Source organism: Phocoena phocoena, chromosome 16, assembly GCF_963924675.1.
Source record: "Phocoena phocoena chromosome 16, mPhoPho1.1, whole genome shotgun sequence".
Classification (NCBI taxonomy): Eukaryota; Metazoa; Chordata; class Mammalia; order Artiodactyla; family Phocoenidae; genus Phocoena; species Phocoena phocoena.
Genome location: NC_089234.1, coordinates 4,941,189 through 4,955,198, shown reverse-complemented (window position 1 = coordinate 4,955,198; position 14,010 = coordinate 4,941,189). Strand labels below are relative to the sequence as shown.

General features: G+C 45.0%; 1 protein-coding gene across 1 annotated transcript in view; it reads left to right on the top strand.

Moving 5' to 3' along the window:
• Positions 1-14,010, top strand: part of DOCK1 (dedicator of cytokinesis 1) — a 474,607-nt gene that overhangs the window by 367,005 nt on the left and 93,592 nt on the right. The window contains exon 23 of the mRNA XM_065894212.1: positions 9,711-9,769. Within this exon, the coding sequence (XP_065750284.1) occupies positions 9,711-9,769 (59 nt within the window). The remainder of the gene's footprint in view (positions 1-9,710; positions 9,770-14,010) is intronic.

Sequence of the window (14,010 nt, the reverse complement as noted above, 5' to 3'; positions counted from 1 at the left end):
TCCTAGTATCCCAGGAGAGTGTGTCTCCCTTGCAGACCAAATGGAAAGCACGCTATCCCTGGGGAGTAAGAAGTAGTTCAGCCGATATTTACAGAGCACGCGTGACCTGCAAGTGACTTCCTAAGAACGTTTTATGCATTTTCCACATAGAATCATTCGAACAAAACCCAAAACTATTCCATAGGTTCTCTTATCGTCTTTATTTTCCAGACAAGGAAGTGAAGCTGGTTGTGAACCAGGGTCCCGTGTCTCACAGAGTCGTTCTAACTCGGGCAGTTCAGAGCCCGAGACGTTTAGCTGGGCTGCTTTTAGAACCTTAAATCCTTCCCTGAGCCACCTAAAAGTCAGCTTTCATCGGGTCATCTTGGAACTTCCCTGGCTTCCCTTCCCAGTGGTTAAGACTCCCTGCTTCCCAGGTTTGATCCCTGGTCGGGGAACTAAGATCCCTCATGCCACGTGTAGCAGCCGAAAAGAAAACAAAACCAAAACAAAACATCGGCTGTCTTTCCTTCAAGCTTCTGCATTTGAGTGACTGGTCTGTTGGCCGTTGATAGAGACAAGTGTTCCTTCTTCAGAAAGGGAAATGCGCCCCGGGTGGCGTGGGCCCAGTGGGTGCCCAGCGGCGATGGCAGGGAAGATGCCCCCTCCTCCGAGCCAGCAGAGTTTATCCCTCATCTGGGCCCAGGAGACAGACTCTTCTAGGCAGCACCTTCCGGGGACTGGCTCAACAGGGATGCTACCACTTTGTGAAATGTACATTCCCTCAGTGCTCCCAGGAAGTTAGGGGTGGCTCCCAGCATGTTGTCCTTGATGAAAGGCTGTCATGGCGAAAGCTGTTTGTAATGGAAACACTAGTAACCAGCACACACAGGACTCGGCCCTAGCCTCTCCCCACCACAGCCCTCCAGAGCCCTGGTTATCCTGTCCTGCCCACCTGTGTGCAGTGCTCACGTGGGGTGAGGCCGGGGTCCAGACCCAGCTCCAGCCGACACTGGTGCCCATTCCTTGCCAAGCTTGTAGCACATCCTACCCTTAGAGATGCCTGTGGAGAAGAATTGAGTTTAAACCGGAAATCTGCCTGAAAAGAGCTGACATCTCCTTCACAGTTCGGAGAATAAAACCATTTGATGTGAGCATTCTCCGGTCAGGGCGGGGCCCGTCTCTCTCCCTGGGCCCTTTCCTTGTTGGTGTGAGAGCGTTAAAATCTAAGCTAGAGCGACACGAATACATGCGTTCACCACACAGGGCCTTGTCCACCAGAGAAAATGTTTGCTTCCCACATCGTGCTGTGCCTTCTGAAGCTTCAAAGCCAAGGAAAATTAAACACAGCCAGCTGGTGTCACCCCTCCCAGAGGGCCTCTGAATCGGGCTTTTAGAATTCTCTCTCACAGCCGTGGCAAGGAGAGACTCCAGATTTTCCCTTTGAAATTGTCCCATGGATCCTCCGAGGGAAAAAGCCCCAAACATTTCAGAAATTGTCTTTGCAGGAGGTCTCAGCTCCTGTGCAGCCCGAGGGGCCCTCTCCCAGGGGCACAGGTTCAGTGTGTGGCCATGACAGGCTGCGTAGGAGAAGGAATTTCCAGCATCTATGTTAAGCGCTCTTGGCCTATGAGGCTGTGTGGCTAAGATAAAACATGGGTTCACCTGTTTGTTGTATTCACCCTGCCTCTTGCTACACCTTAAACACTTTATCATCCATGTGCAGTTTTAATTTCTAAATAGCAAAACCTGCATGAGAAATATTAGGAGATGGTCCTACCCAAATGCTTAAATTTTCTAGTCTTAGAAATGTTTTAATTTGTTTCACATTGTGCCGTGTACTCATGGCACTAGAGTCCTGGTGCTTGGCACCCAGAGATACAAAGTTCACAGTCTAGGGGGCAGGTAGCTGTGCAAAATTACATGATTGGAGTAGAACGTAAGTGCTCCCCAGGTGCCTTGGCAGCCCGGAGGTGGGCATGTAGGACTCGGCCTGGGTGGCGAAGGTGGCTGAGATGTTCACGAGACTGATTGACTGACCCCCTTGTCAGCAAACAGCCATTCCCAAAAGGGGTCATCGCGTCCTAAGGGGCAGGGCCCACTCTGTGCGTTGCTGAAGCATAAGTGAGTGGCCGGGCCTGGAGTGATCGGAACTTGGGGTAAAGGTGCGAGGGACCAGGTGACACGGGGACTAACCCCAGGCGTCTGAGCGAATGGCGGGCTGCTGATTTCCGGCACAGTGGAGCGTAATTCAGGGGGTTATTTTCTTCTAGAGGGAAAGGCCGTGGGGTCTGAAAGTGGAGAGATGCCCCCCTGTTTAGTAGCCTCTGGCTGTCCCCATCAGCTCGTCTACTGCTGTAGGGTTTGTGAATCCATCCCAGGGCTTCGGCATGAGCCCCCTCGCGCCCCCAGCACGGCCCTTCCTCTCTGCTGCGGCCTGCACCTTCTCCCGCCTGCCTGGTCCACAGCGCTGTGTCTCAGAACAACAGAAAATCCCAGTATCAGGAGATCTGCCTGTTCGTTCCCTCTTGTTAAGCTTCCCGTCCTCCTGGTGACCTAGGTTGGGGAGATAATTAGGATATTTATTCCAAAGGCATTCCCCAAAGCACATGGGAGTAACATCAAAGAATGGGCCATATAGCGTGCAGAACACTGATTAAGTCAAACCCAAACTGAATACAAGATTTGGCAATGATCCACAAAATAAATAACCTCTAGGAATCAAAGTCCATAATGAGAACATTTAACTGACTCACCTTCAGACATCCTTGGCGCTAGTGACTCCTAACAAAGACAGAGAAGGCGACAGAATGCTAACCCTGACCTTCATGAATGCCCCATCCCCCATCCCCCACGCCTTGTACGTTACGGGGGCTCCGGAAGTATGAGTCAAATGTGAAAGAGTTGGCTTTGGATTAGCAGCCAGCTTGACCATTTTAGTTTGTAAGACATCGTGTGTCCTAGCGTTGGGGCAATGGGGCGCTGTGACTGCAGCTGGCCTTCTGTGTTCAGGACCAGGCTGCCTTCTTGAAGAGGAAAGGGGTTCGTGAATGGGCCTCCAGCAGCTCTAAGCATAAAATGCCCATTTAAGAATTGCAGCCCGAGAGGGTAAAGCGCGATGGCCAAGCCCAGGTCAGTGGATTTGAACCTAGGTGATTAATGTGGGTTCTTCATGGTACCCTCTCCCCAGTTGGTCCCGGGATGTTTCCCATCCTTTTCTGGTGCGTTTCGTTTTTCCTATAGAAGTCTATCCTCAGCTCACTGCCTCTTCTAAGAGGACAGGTTTCACTACTGGACCAAAATATCACAATGTTTCCAAACACTGGGTTCTGAAACATCAGTGTGTTAATTCATACTGTACACATTACTTTTTAGGGAAACCAAAAGGAAAGAAGTACACAGTGACAAGCCTTGCTTTGCAGTGTGACCTAATCTGAAGCTGGAGTTGAACGTCCCAAATTATAAAAGGAAATTATTTGTGTTTGTGCTAATTTTTTTCCCAAGAGACTCAAATTATTCCAGATAAATTCACTATGTACTAAGAAATAGAAGGGGACCCAAGGAGATGGACTCAACAAGCTATAACCTGTGCTAAGGTCCTTTTCGAAGAGTTAATTAAGTGTCCCACATGCATTAACGATGCTGTATTCTTTTTTTTTTTTTTTTAGTTGAAGTATAGTTGATTTATAACATTGTGTTAGTTTCTGGTGTACAGCAAAGTGATTCAGTTACATATTTTTTTCAGATTATTTTCCATTATAGGTTGTTACAAGATAGTGAATATAGTTCCCTGTGCTATACAGTAAATCATTATTGCTTACTTCTTTTATATAAAGTAGTGTGTATCTGTTAATCCCATACTCCTAATTTATTCCTCCTCCAATCCCTTTCCCCTTTGGTAGCCGTAAGTTTGTTTTCTGAGTCTCTTTCTGTATTATAAATAAATTCATTTGTATTATACTTTAGATTCCACATACAAGTGATACTATATGGTACTTGTCTTTCTCTGTCTGACTTACTTCACTCAGTGTGACAATCTCTAGGTCCATCCATGTTGCTGCAAATGGCATTATTTCATTCCTTTTTTATGGCTGAGTAATATTCCATTGTAAATATATACCACATCTTCTTTTAGTGATGCTGAATTTTTTTGTGTGCACGTATTTATTTTCTTTCTTAAAAAAACTTTTTAATTTTATTTTTTTATACAGCAGGTTCTCCTGAGTTATCTATTTTATACATATTAGAGTATATATGTCAATCCCAATCTCCCAGTTCATCCCACCACCACCACCACCCCCTCATCCCCCCGCCCAGTGATGCTGAATTTTATTGAACGTGATAAAACTTTATGCAGTGGAGGACACATCAGACCCCTGTGTCTAGTAAGGCTTATTCCCATCCGTCACATTTGGGGTCCCGTCTCCTCCCACCTCCCCAGAACTTACCAGTCTTTCCCATAAAAATAACAGTGTCTCACCCCACACATCATCTCCCTCCAGCTCCCTCCATGCCTCTCTCACTGCACACCCACACCCACTCCCGATGCTGGCTGCGGGCCAGCTCTGTCCTGGGCTCCCAGAACCCCTCTGTAGGTTTCCCTCCTAGCGTTTTGGCCTCTCCGCTGCTCCCTTGTCAGGCTCAGACTCCTCCCTCCACCCATTAAGTGCAAGAGGTCCTCAAGTCTTGGTGTTGGACCTTCTTATTCTGTTCCCTTTCCTTAAGATAGCAGTTTTTAAATTGTGCATCTCAGCCCTTCACTGGGCTGGGATAGCAACTTAATGGGCCATTGTATTAATTTCTTAGAGTCATCTGCCATAATGTAACAACACAAACTAAGTGAAACAACAGAAGTTTATTGCCTCACAGTTACAGAGGCCAGGGGTTGAAGACAAGGCATCAGCAGAGTTGGTTCCTTCTGGAAGCTCAGAGGGAAGACCTTGTCCGTGCCTCTCTCCTATCTTCTGGGGGTGGGTGGCCCCCATCCCTGGTGCTCCGTGGACGTGGCTGTATAACTCTCGTCTCTGCCTCCCTCTTCACGTGGCCTTCAGCCTTGTTTGTCTGTGTCTCTAAATGTATCCCTCTCCTTATAATAATGCCAGTTCTTGGATTTAAGGCCTGCGCCATCCAGCATGACCTTATCTTAACAGGATTACATCTTGTAAACACCCTCTTTAGGGGGTCACATTCACAGGTAGTAGGGGTTAGGGCTTTAACAGATCTCTGTGGAAGACACAAGTCAACCCACACGACCCAAGACCACATACATTTTTTTCCCTTTTTTTTTTTTTTCAGTGAAATAGAATATAAGGAAGCATCAGAGTTGATTGCAGGTAGTAAAGTTAAGTATTATTTCATAGAACTTTTGTATATGTACATTTTTATGCATGCTGCTTAGTAAAGTATATTTCTTATTGCAAAAGCGTTTTTGAAACTTAAAAAAAATACTTATAAACCTGCCTCTGCAGCCTTGGTTCACAGCATACCCCTCTTCTTGAGGGGAAGGAGTCAGGCAAGCTCCCTGTCCTCCAGTCTCACTGCCTTCTTTGGTCCATATGCTCACCTACCCCCACCCCCCCGCCACAGGGCCTTTGCACCTGCTGGTCTCTTCCCCTCTCTGTCTGGATTGTACCTTTCCTTCTTCAAATCTTGGGTAAATATTACTCTCTAAGAGAGCTTCTCCCACAGCCAACCTGGACCCACTCCTCCAGTTTTTCCTAAAGAACTGTGACCATGGCCTCCAAAAAAACATAAATAATAACAAAAAAAACTACTATATATACACATATATGTGTGAGTCTCGTATGATTGTTTAATGCCCATCTCTGCTGCATGCTAATAGTCCCTCAGGTCTGTGGATTGTGTCTCTTTCCCACATTATATTAGTGGCCCCATATTAGCTCTGTGCCTGGCCCTCAGTAAGCATTTAGTAACTCATTAAACAATGAATAATGCTTACAGAACAAATTAATCTAAAAGACCATTGCAGGGCTTCCCTGGTGGCGCAGTGGTTGGGGGTCTGCCTGCCGATGCAGGGGACGCGGGTTCGTGCCCCGGTCCGGGAAGATCCCACATGCTGCGGAGCGGCTGGGCCCGTGAGCCATGGCCGCTGAGCCTGCGCGTCCGGAGCCTGTGCTCCGCAACGGGAGAGGCCACGACAGTGAGAGGCCCGTGTACCACAAAAAATAAAATAAAATAAAATAATAAAAGACCATTGCAACCATGAAGGGGATGCTGTGATGAGGCCCACTCTGAACTTTTAAAGGAAGGACCAGCCTGGCTTCGTTGCTTGTTAGGACAGACGAGGGCACCGTGTCCTCGTTCTCCCAAAGGCCTGGGAGATAGATGAGCATTATGCCGTCATTATCCCAGTACTACACATGGGGAGACCAAGGGTCAGAGTGGTCAGGTAATTTTCCCAGTGTGCTTAGATTTGGTCTCAGGTTGGTCTTACCCCCAGGCTTGGGCTATCTCTGGTGGACATGGGATTTCTGCTTTTGGGGCAAAGATTCAGGAAAGCAGGTGCTAAGGTAAGGTCTCAGAGACCAGAGTCATGCTATTTGGGTCAGAGTTACAGGCCTGGATGTGGGATCTGCGATCTACCTGGGCTGTCTAAAGGATGCCTCCTGGGAGCTCCCTTGGGCTGGCCATTTGAAGTTGTCCACTCACTTTGTGGGTGGGTACAGGCGACCTGGGTGTGGTGGGGAGTACCGGGTGACTCCGGCTTTGCGGAAACAGGCACGTCATTTCACCCCCAGGAATCTCTGCTTCCTCAGTGGGAAGATAGCTACGGGAACGTCTTCTTCCTCACCTTGTGGTCTTACTGTGAGAATCAAATCAAATGAAACACACCACACATGCACTTTGAGGGGTGAGACACAGTGCTGTGCTGTGACATCGTGGAAGTCTGCCCTCTCTGGTCCTCGAGATGCATGCTGGGGGTGAAGAACAGGAATTCTTTGGGAGTCTGGAGACTTGTGCCATCTCTTCTCCCCTTGCCCTGTGACCATGGCCAAGGCATTTTGCTTCCCCCCCAGGACTAGTTCAGTTCCCTCAACTGTAAATCATTAGTCATGGACTTAGTAACGGTCTCTAAGGCTGCCACCAGCTCTGGAATTCTCTCTCCAGGTAGGAGCATGATCCCAGATACTCTCCATTACTGCTTTTTTCTCCTCCTTGGGGCAAGGATTACAAATGGTTCAGGAATCCCTCTTAAATTCTGGTGACAGCTGTGACTCCATTGGGGGATTGCGCTGAGAAGTGTATAGATTTGTCAAAGCTGCCTTCTTATTAAAATGAGAGAAAAGATCAGTCTTACTGCTGGAGAGATTCGGTCCTGCCCTTTACCTTCCAGCTCTGTACTCATCTTGTACCAGCCTCGAGCACCTGTGTCTTATTTGACTATTATAATGGCATTTTTAGCACCTTTCTACCAGAGGCTTTACTCTCCCGAGCGACGTGCACTCAGATCTTTGCTAATCCCCCCGTTCTGAAATGCTGTGAAGACACGTCATTCCCCACGTAGAAGACAGTGAAGTGTCACTGAAAAATGTAACCCAGGCATCCTTGAGCCCCTCACGCTCCGCCGGCACCAGGGGCAGAAGCGCTGGGCGGAGAGACAGGACGGGGCCGGCTTCCCTCTCCTCACACGCCTCCTGGGGTCCCCGGGTCAAGTCCAGCTCTGGACAGACAGCAGTCACTGTAGGGCCTGAGGCATCCATTGGGTCACTCCTGGTGATCCAAACCCAACCCGTGAGCCCGCTGCTGCCAAGGCTGGCCTGCGCTTTATCTTTCTGAAGTTTGGGGTTTGATTTGAATTATTGTAAGACCTGGGAGAGGAAGTTGAGTCAGGGGCCAGCAAGGCACAGACACTGATGGAGATCAGCCTGGCTTTAACCGTTCGTATTTTTCAAGAGATACTGTTCCGGGCTGAGAAGGAGTTGCTTGGCAGTTAAGAGTCTTTAAGCTTGAGTTAGTGGACAGGCCCACCCCTGGGACAGGCTCTCGCCTCCTCTGGGCCTCTGGCGTCCTCACTGTGTTGAGGTCTGAACACCTGGCAGCAGGGGCTGGGGTGTTTACGTTCTCGGGGTCCTCCCTGCGATGCCACACTCCTCACCTCCCCAGACACCTGCTCCCCTGAAAGGCAGCTCATCCCTCTGGACAGCGCGGACCCCTCCAGCCTGAGGAGGAAGCATCTGCAGTGGATGGAGCGTGGCTTTCCTCTCCCCGATCCTATTCTCTTGGTAAATACCCAGAGGACGGTCTTCCCAGTCATCATGCAGCCACCCACATCCTCTCCAGGCCTGGGTGCTGGGACCCCTCTGTCATTCCTACAGGAGCAAAATGGGGATTGGAAAACGGCTCTGCAAGCCTCAAAAGGGTGCACGCCTCACTGGTGCTCAGATCTTGTGCCCCTGGGGCACTTCTGGGTGCCAGCGAGGCGCAGAAGGGTGACCCGGTCCCTGCTCCCTGTGGCTTGGTGCTGGGAGCATTCCTGGGCAGAGATCCCCTCTCTCTCACTCACCGAATTTACCTGCACCAGCGCTCACCTGGTGTCAGGCTGGACTGGAAGGTAACACATTCACCTCAGAGGACCAGCTTGTCCTCGGAGGAAGGGGTACAACACTGCCCTCTCACTTCAGTTTCTCCACGGTTACAGTGAAAGCCCTGGCATCTGTCCGGCTGTGATGCTCCCAAGGTTGAATTCTCCAAAGAGGAGCTGCCGGGTGTGTTCATCTTTCCTGGTTGAGCTTCTCGCAGGGTCTGCTGTCCTTTCCTGCTGTAAGTGACAGACGGGTGCTTAGGGTACCCGAGACTTTGCTAAAGGGTAGCAGCCAGCTGGGGCTGTGGATGTACCAGCCGGATCTCTACCTGTGGAGGCACAAGTCGGTCATCTGTAATCAGAGCTTTTCTTCCCACATGAGCTGACATAAGGATGCACAGAGCAGGCGCCACGCCACAGCTGCTACACTGTGACACTGTAGGATAATTTTGCAAATTATCATTGGTAATAGAATCAGCCTTTTCCTCAGGCAATAAAGGAAAATGTTAAATTGCTCACAAACTAATAAAGGTTTATCTTCTGAAACATCAAATTCTGTTTACTCATGAAACACACCCCCCCCTCTGCTGACCCACTGGGAAGAAAATTAGCATTTATTTTTGCTGGTACGTAAAAACAGGGGAATGTTTGTTGACATCTTTTGGTGTTAAGCCCTTCCTTACATTGAAAATGATAAAGAAAGAGCCAGGAGCCGGGAGCTGTATGGAAGAGGCCTTCCCTGCTCTGATTGTCTAAGACTCCAGGGCTTAATTTAACATGTGAGAACTGCTTATTGTGTGCCGGGCTGTAGGATGTCATTTGGTGTCTGGTTCCTGGATGCTTATAACATGCGTGGAAAACAAACTCCCCCTCAAGCCAAGGAGCCGGGTTCTCTTTCTCCTGCCATTAGGGACTGAAGAAAGGAAAATACTTTTCATTTCTCTCCACCATCTCCCCCATGTTTCCACAGAGGGGAGGATCTTATGTAATCTGTGGTGATGGGAAAATGAGATCCCTAGCCGGGTTCCTCCTCCTTCAGTTCCTTTTGGTGGCAAAAGAAGTTGATGCTTGACACTCTCTTTATTTGTCTCAGGGATGGGAGAGTTTCATTGCACTTAAAAATAATCCAAGTCTGATTTTCAAATGCTCCATAGAGTGACTCAGCGTTTTTCCTGTCCCTGGTTTTCAGGTACGGAGATATGAGGAGACAGATTGGCTTCGAAATCAGGGACATGTGGTACAACCTTGGTGAGTAACTGGGACTTCAGGGCATCAGAACATCATGACTCGGTGGTGGGTGATGCCGCTGGCCCTGTTTGTCAGCTTTGGGGCATCTTAAAAATCTGAACAGCTTCTGTCCTTCCGAGAGCAACTGCTACCTTTGCAGTAAGTGCTTTCAGTGAATAAGAGATGGGAGACCAAAGTAAAGGGAAGGAAATCTGATTGGTGGAGAAAACAGAAAAGTCAAGAGAGCGCCCTCTTGTGTCAGGTGAGCAGAGCTCTGCCTTGGAACTCTTGCTCCTGGGCAGAACTACCATTCTCTCCGTTTCTCATGAATCAAAGCATGTAGCTCATCCTACTGTTATATAGTCCATCACTTATTGTATTCAGTTTCACGTAATCTACCTTCCAAAGGGTTTATTCTCCAACTCAAAACTAGACCCTGTATTTAGGTATACTGCCACCAGGTGGTGGTAGGCTGAGTACTTGTACAATCAAAACAATAAGGGATACGTGTGTTTAAGATAAGAAATTAACATAGGCATTTATCACTATAAACTTCCCTCTTAGTATGGCTTTTGCCGCATCGCAAAGTTTTGGTATGTTGTCTTTTCATTTGTCTCAAGATAATTTTTGATTTCCTCTTTGATTTCCTCTTTGACCCATTGATTGTTCAGGAGTGCAGTTTTAAACTTTCAAGTATTTGTGAATTTTCCAATTTTCCTTCTGTTATTCATTTCTAGCTTTATTCTATCATGGTAGGAAAGGATACTTGGTATGATTTCAATTTTCTTAAATTCGTTAACAATTGTTTTGTGACCTAATGTGTGACATATCCTGGAGAATGTTCCTTGTGCACTTGAGAGAAATGTGTATTCTGCTGCCGTTAGGGGAAATGTTTTGTATATGTCTGTTAGGTCCGTTGATCTATAGTGTTGGCTTACTGGTGAAGAAAGATCTCAAATAAACAACCCAGCTTTACAGCTCAAGGAACAACAACAACCAAAAAAGAAAACTAGGCCTAAGCCTAAAGTCGGCAAAAGGAAGGAAATAATAAGGATTAGAGAAGAAATAAACAAAATAGAGGATAGAAAACGTCAATAAAATTAAGAGTTGGGTTTTTGAAAAGATAAACAAAATTGACAAACCTTTAGCTCAATTACTAAGAAAAAAGGAGAGGAGACTCAAAAAAATAAAATCATAAATGAAAGAGGAAACCTTCCAACTGATGCCGTAGAAATAAAAAGGATCATAAGAGACTACTGTGAACACTTAACGTGCCAGCAACCTAGAAGAAATGGATACATTCCTAGAAACATACAACCTACTGAGACTGAATTATGAATAAATAGAAAGTCTGGACAGACCAATGATGAGTACAGAGATTGAATCATCTGACAACAAACAAAAGTCCAGGACAAGATGCCTGCACTGGTGAACACTACCCAACATTTAAAGAAGAATTAATGTCAATCCTTTTCACACTTTTCTAAAACACTGAAGAGCAGGCAACACTTCTAAACTCATTTAATGCCATGAGCATTACCATGATGCCAAAGTCAAACACACTACCAAAAAAAAAAAAAGAAAGAAATCTATAGGCCACCATCTCTGATGAACACAGATGCAAAAATCCTCAACCAAATCCTAGCAAACTGAATTCAACAGCACATTGAAAGGGTCATACGCCAGGAACAAGTGGGATTTATCTCTGGGATGCAAAGATGACTCAGCATATGCAAATTAATAAAAGTGCTACAGGGATATTAGCTCCGTGCTTTGTGACAGCCTGGAAGGGTGGGATGGGGAGAGTGGGAGGGAGGGAGACGCAAGAGGGAAGACATATGGGAACATATGTATATGTATAGCTGATTCACTTTGTTATAAAGCAGAAACTAACACACCATTGTAAAGCAATTATACCCCAATAAAGATGTTTAAAAAAAAATAAATAAATAAAATAAAATAAAATAAAAGTGCTAGACTACATTAATTGAATGAAGGACAATAAGATTATCTCAATAGATATAGAAAAACCATTGGACAAAATTCAAAACCCTTTCATGATAAAAACTCCACGAACTAGGTATAGAAGGAATGTAACTTAACATAGTTAAGGGCATATATTGTCAACTAATATCATACTCAGTGGTAAAAAACTGATAGTTTTTCTCTAAGATTGGAAACAAGACAGGATGCTCACTCTCACCCCTCCTATTCAGCATAGTACTGGAAGTCTGGACAGACCAATTAAGTAAGGAAGAGCAATAAAAGGCATCCAGATCAGAAAGGAAGAAGTAAAATTACCTCTCTTTGCAGATGACATGACCTTAATATGTAGAGAACCCTAAAGACTCCTCCAAAAAAGTGTTAGAACTAACAAACAAATTCAGAAAAGTTGCAGGATACAAAATCAACATAGAAAAAAAAAAGTTGCATTTCTATACACACTACCTGTAAAAGAAATTAAGAAAACAATCCCATTTTCAGTAGCATAAAAATGAATAAAATATTTAGGAATAAACTTAACCAAGGAGGTGAAAGACTTATACACTGAAAATTACAAAACATTGATGACAGAAATTTAAAGAGACACAAATAAATGTAAAGACATCTCATGTTCATGGATTGGAAGACTTGATATTGTTATCGCTTTCAAAATTCCAGTGGAATGTTTTACAGACATTGAAAAATCAATTCTAAAAGTCATGTGGAAACACAAAAGACCCTGAATATCCAAAGCAATCCTGAGAAAGAAGAACAAAGATGGAGGCATTATACCTCCTGGTTTCACAATAAGTTACAAAGCTATAGAAATCAAAACAGTGTGGTACTGGCATAAAGACAGACATATAGACCAATGAAACAGAAGAGAGAGCTCAGAAATAAGCCCACACATATGCAGTCAACTGATCTTTGACAGGAAACCAAGAATACACAGTGAAGAAAGGAAAGTGACCTTAACAAGTGATTTGTGAACAACAAATAGTGTTGTTAATACTGGATATCCACCTGCAAAAGAATATACATGCTTAAGCCATACACAAAAAGCAACTAATAACACACTAAAGACTTAAATGTAAGACCTGAAACCATAAAATTCCTAGAAGAAACCATAGGAGAAAAGCTTTTTGACCTTGGCCTGGGCAATGATTTCTTGGAAATGGCACCAAAAAGACAAGTAGACTACATCAAACTAAAAAGCTTTTGCACAACAAAGGAAGGAAACAATAAAATGAAAAGTAATGGGAGAATATATTTGCAAACCCCATGTCGGATGAGGGATTAATATCCAGAATATATAAAGAACTCCTACAATTCTATAGCAAAAAAACAAATAAACCAATTAAAAAGTGGTCAAAGGACTTGAATAGACATTTCTTCAACGAAGACAGACAAATGGTCAGTAAGTACATGAAAAGTTGTTTAACATCACTAATCATCAGAGAAATGCAAATCAAAAACCACAGTGAGCTATTGCCTCACACCTGTTAGGATGGCTGTTATGAAGAAAATAAATAAAAGATAATCATGGGTTTGCAAGGATGTAGAGAAATTTGAACTCATGTACACAGCTGGTGGGAATGTAAAATGATGCGTATGGAGGTTCCTCAATAAAATAAAAATAGAGCTACCCTATGATCCAGCATTCTCACTCCAGGTTATGTATTCTAACAAATTAAAATCAGAATCTGGGTATCTGCACTCCCATGTTCGTTGCAGCATTATTCACAATATGGAAATATGGAAACAACCTAAATATGGAGACAACCTAAATGCCCATCGACAGATGACTGGGTAAAGAACATGTGGTATATATATGTACAATGAAATATTATTCAGCCTTAAAATAAAAGAAATCCCATCATATGAAAAAAAAATGGAAGACCCTGAAGACCACTGTTGGATGTGAACCAAGCCAGTCGCAGATGGACAGTTTCTGCATGAATCCTCACATATGAGATCTCTGAAGGAGTCACACTCATTAGAGCAGAGAGCAGAATGGTGGTTGCCAGGGGCAGGGGTGTGCCGAGGGAGCAGTGGGGAGGTGTTGGTCAAAGGATGAAACGTTGAAGTTTTGCAAGATGCATACATTTTAGAGATCTGCTATACACGTGGTGCCTCGAGTTAATGATCCTGTATTGTACATGTAAAGATGTAAGAAGGTAGATCTCATCTTAAGTGTATTCTTACAATAAGCAAGAAAAAAGTAAAAATGATAAGAAATTAATTCAATTTTATTTATAAGTGAATTAATTAATATAACA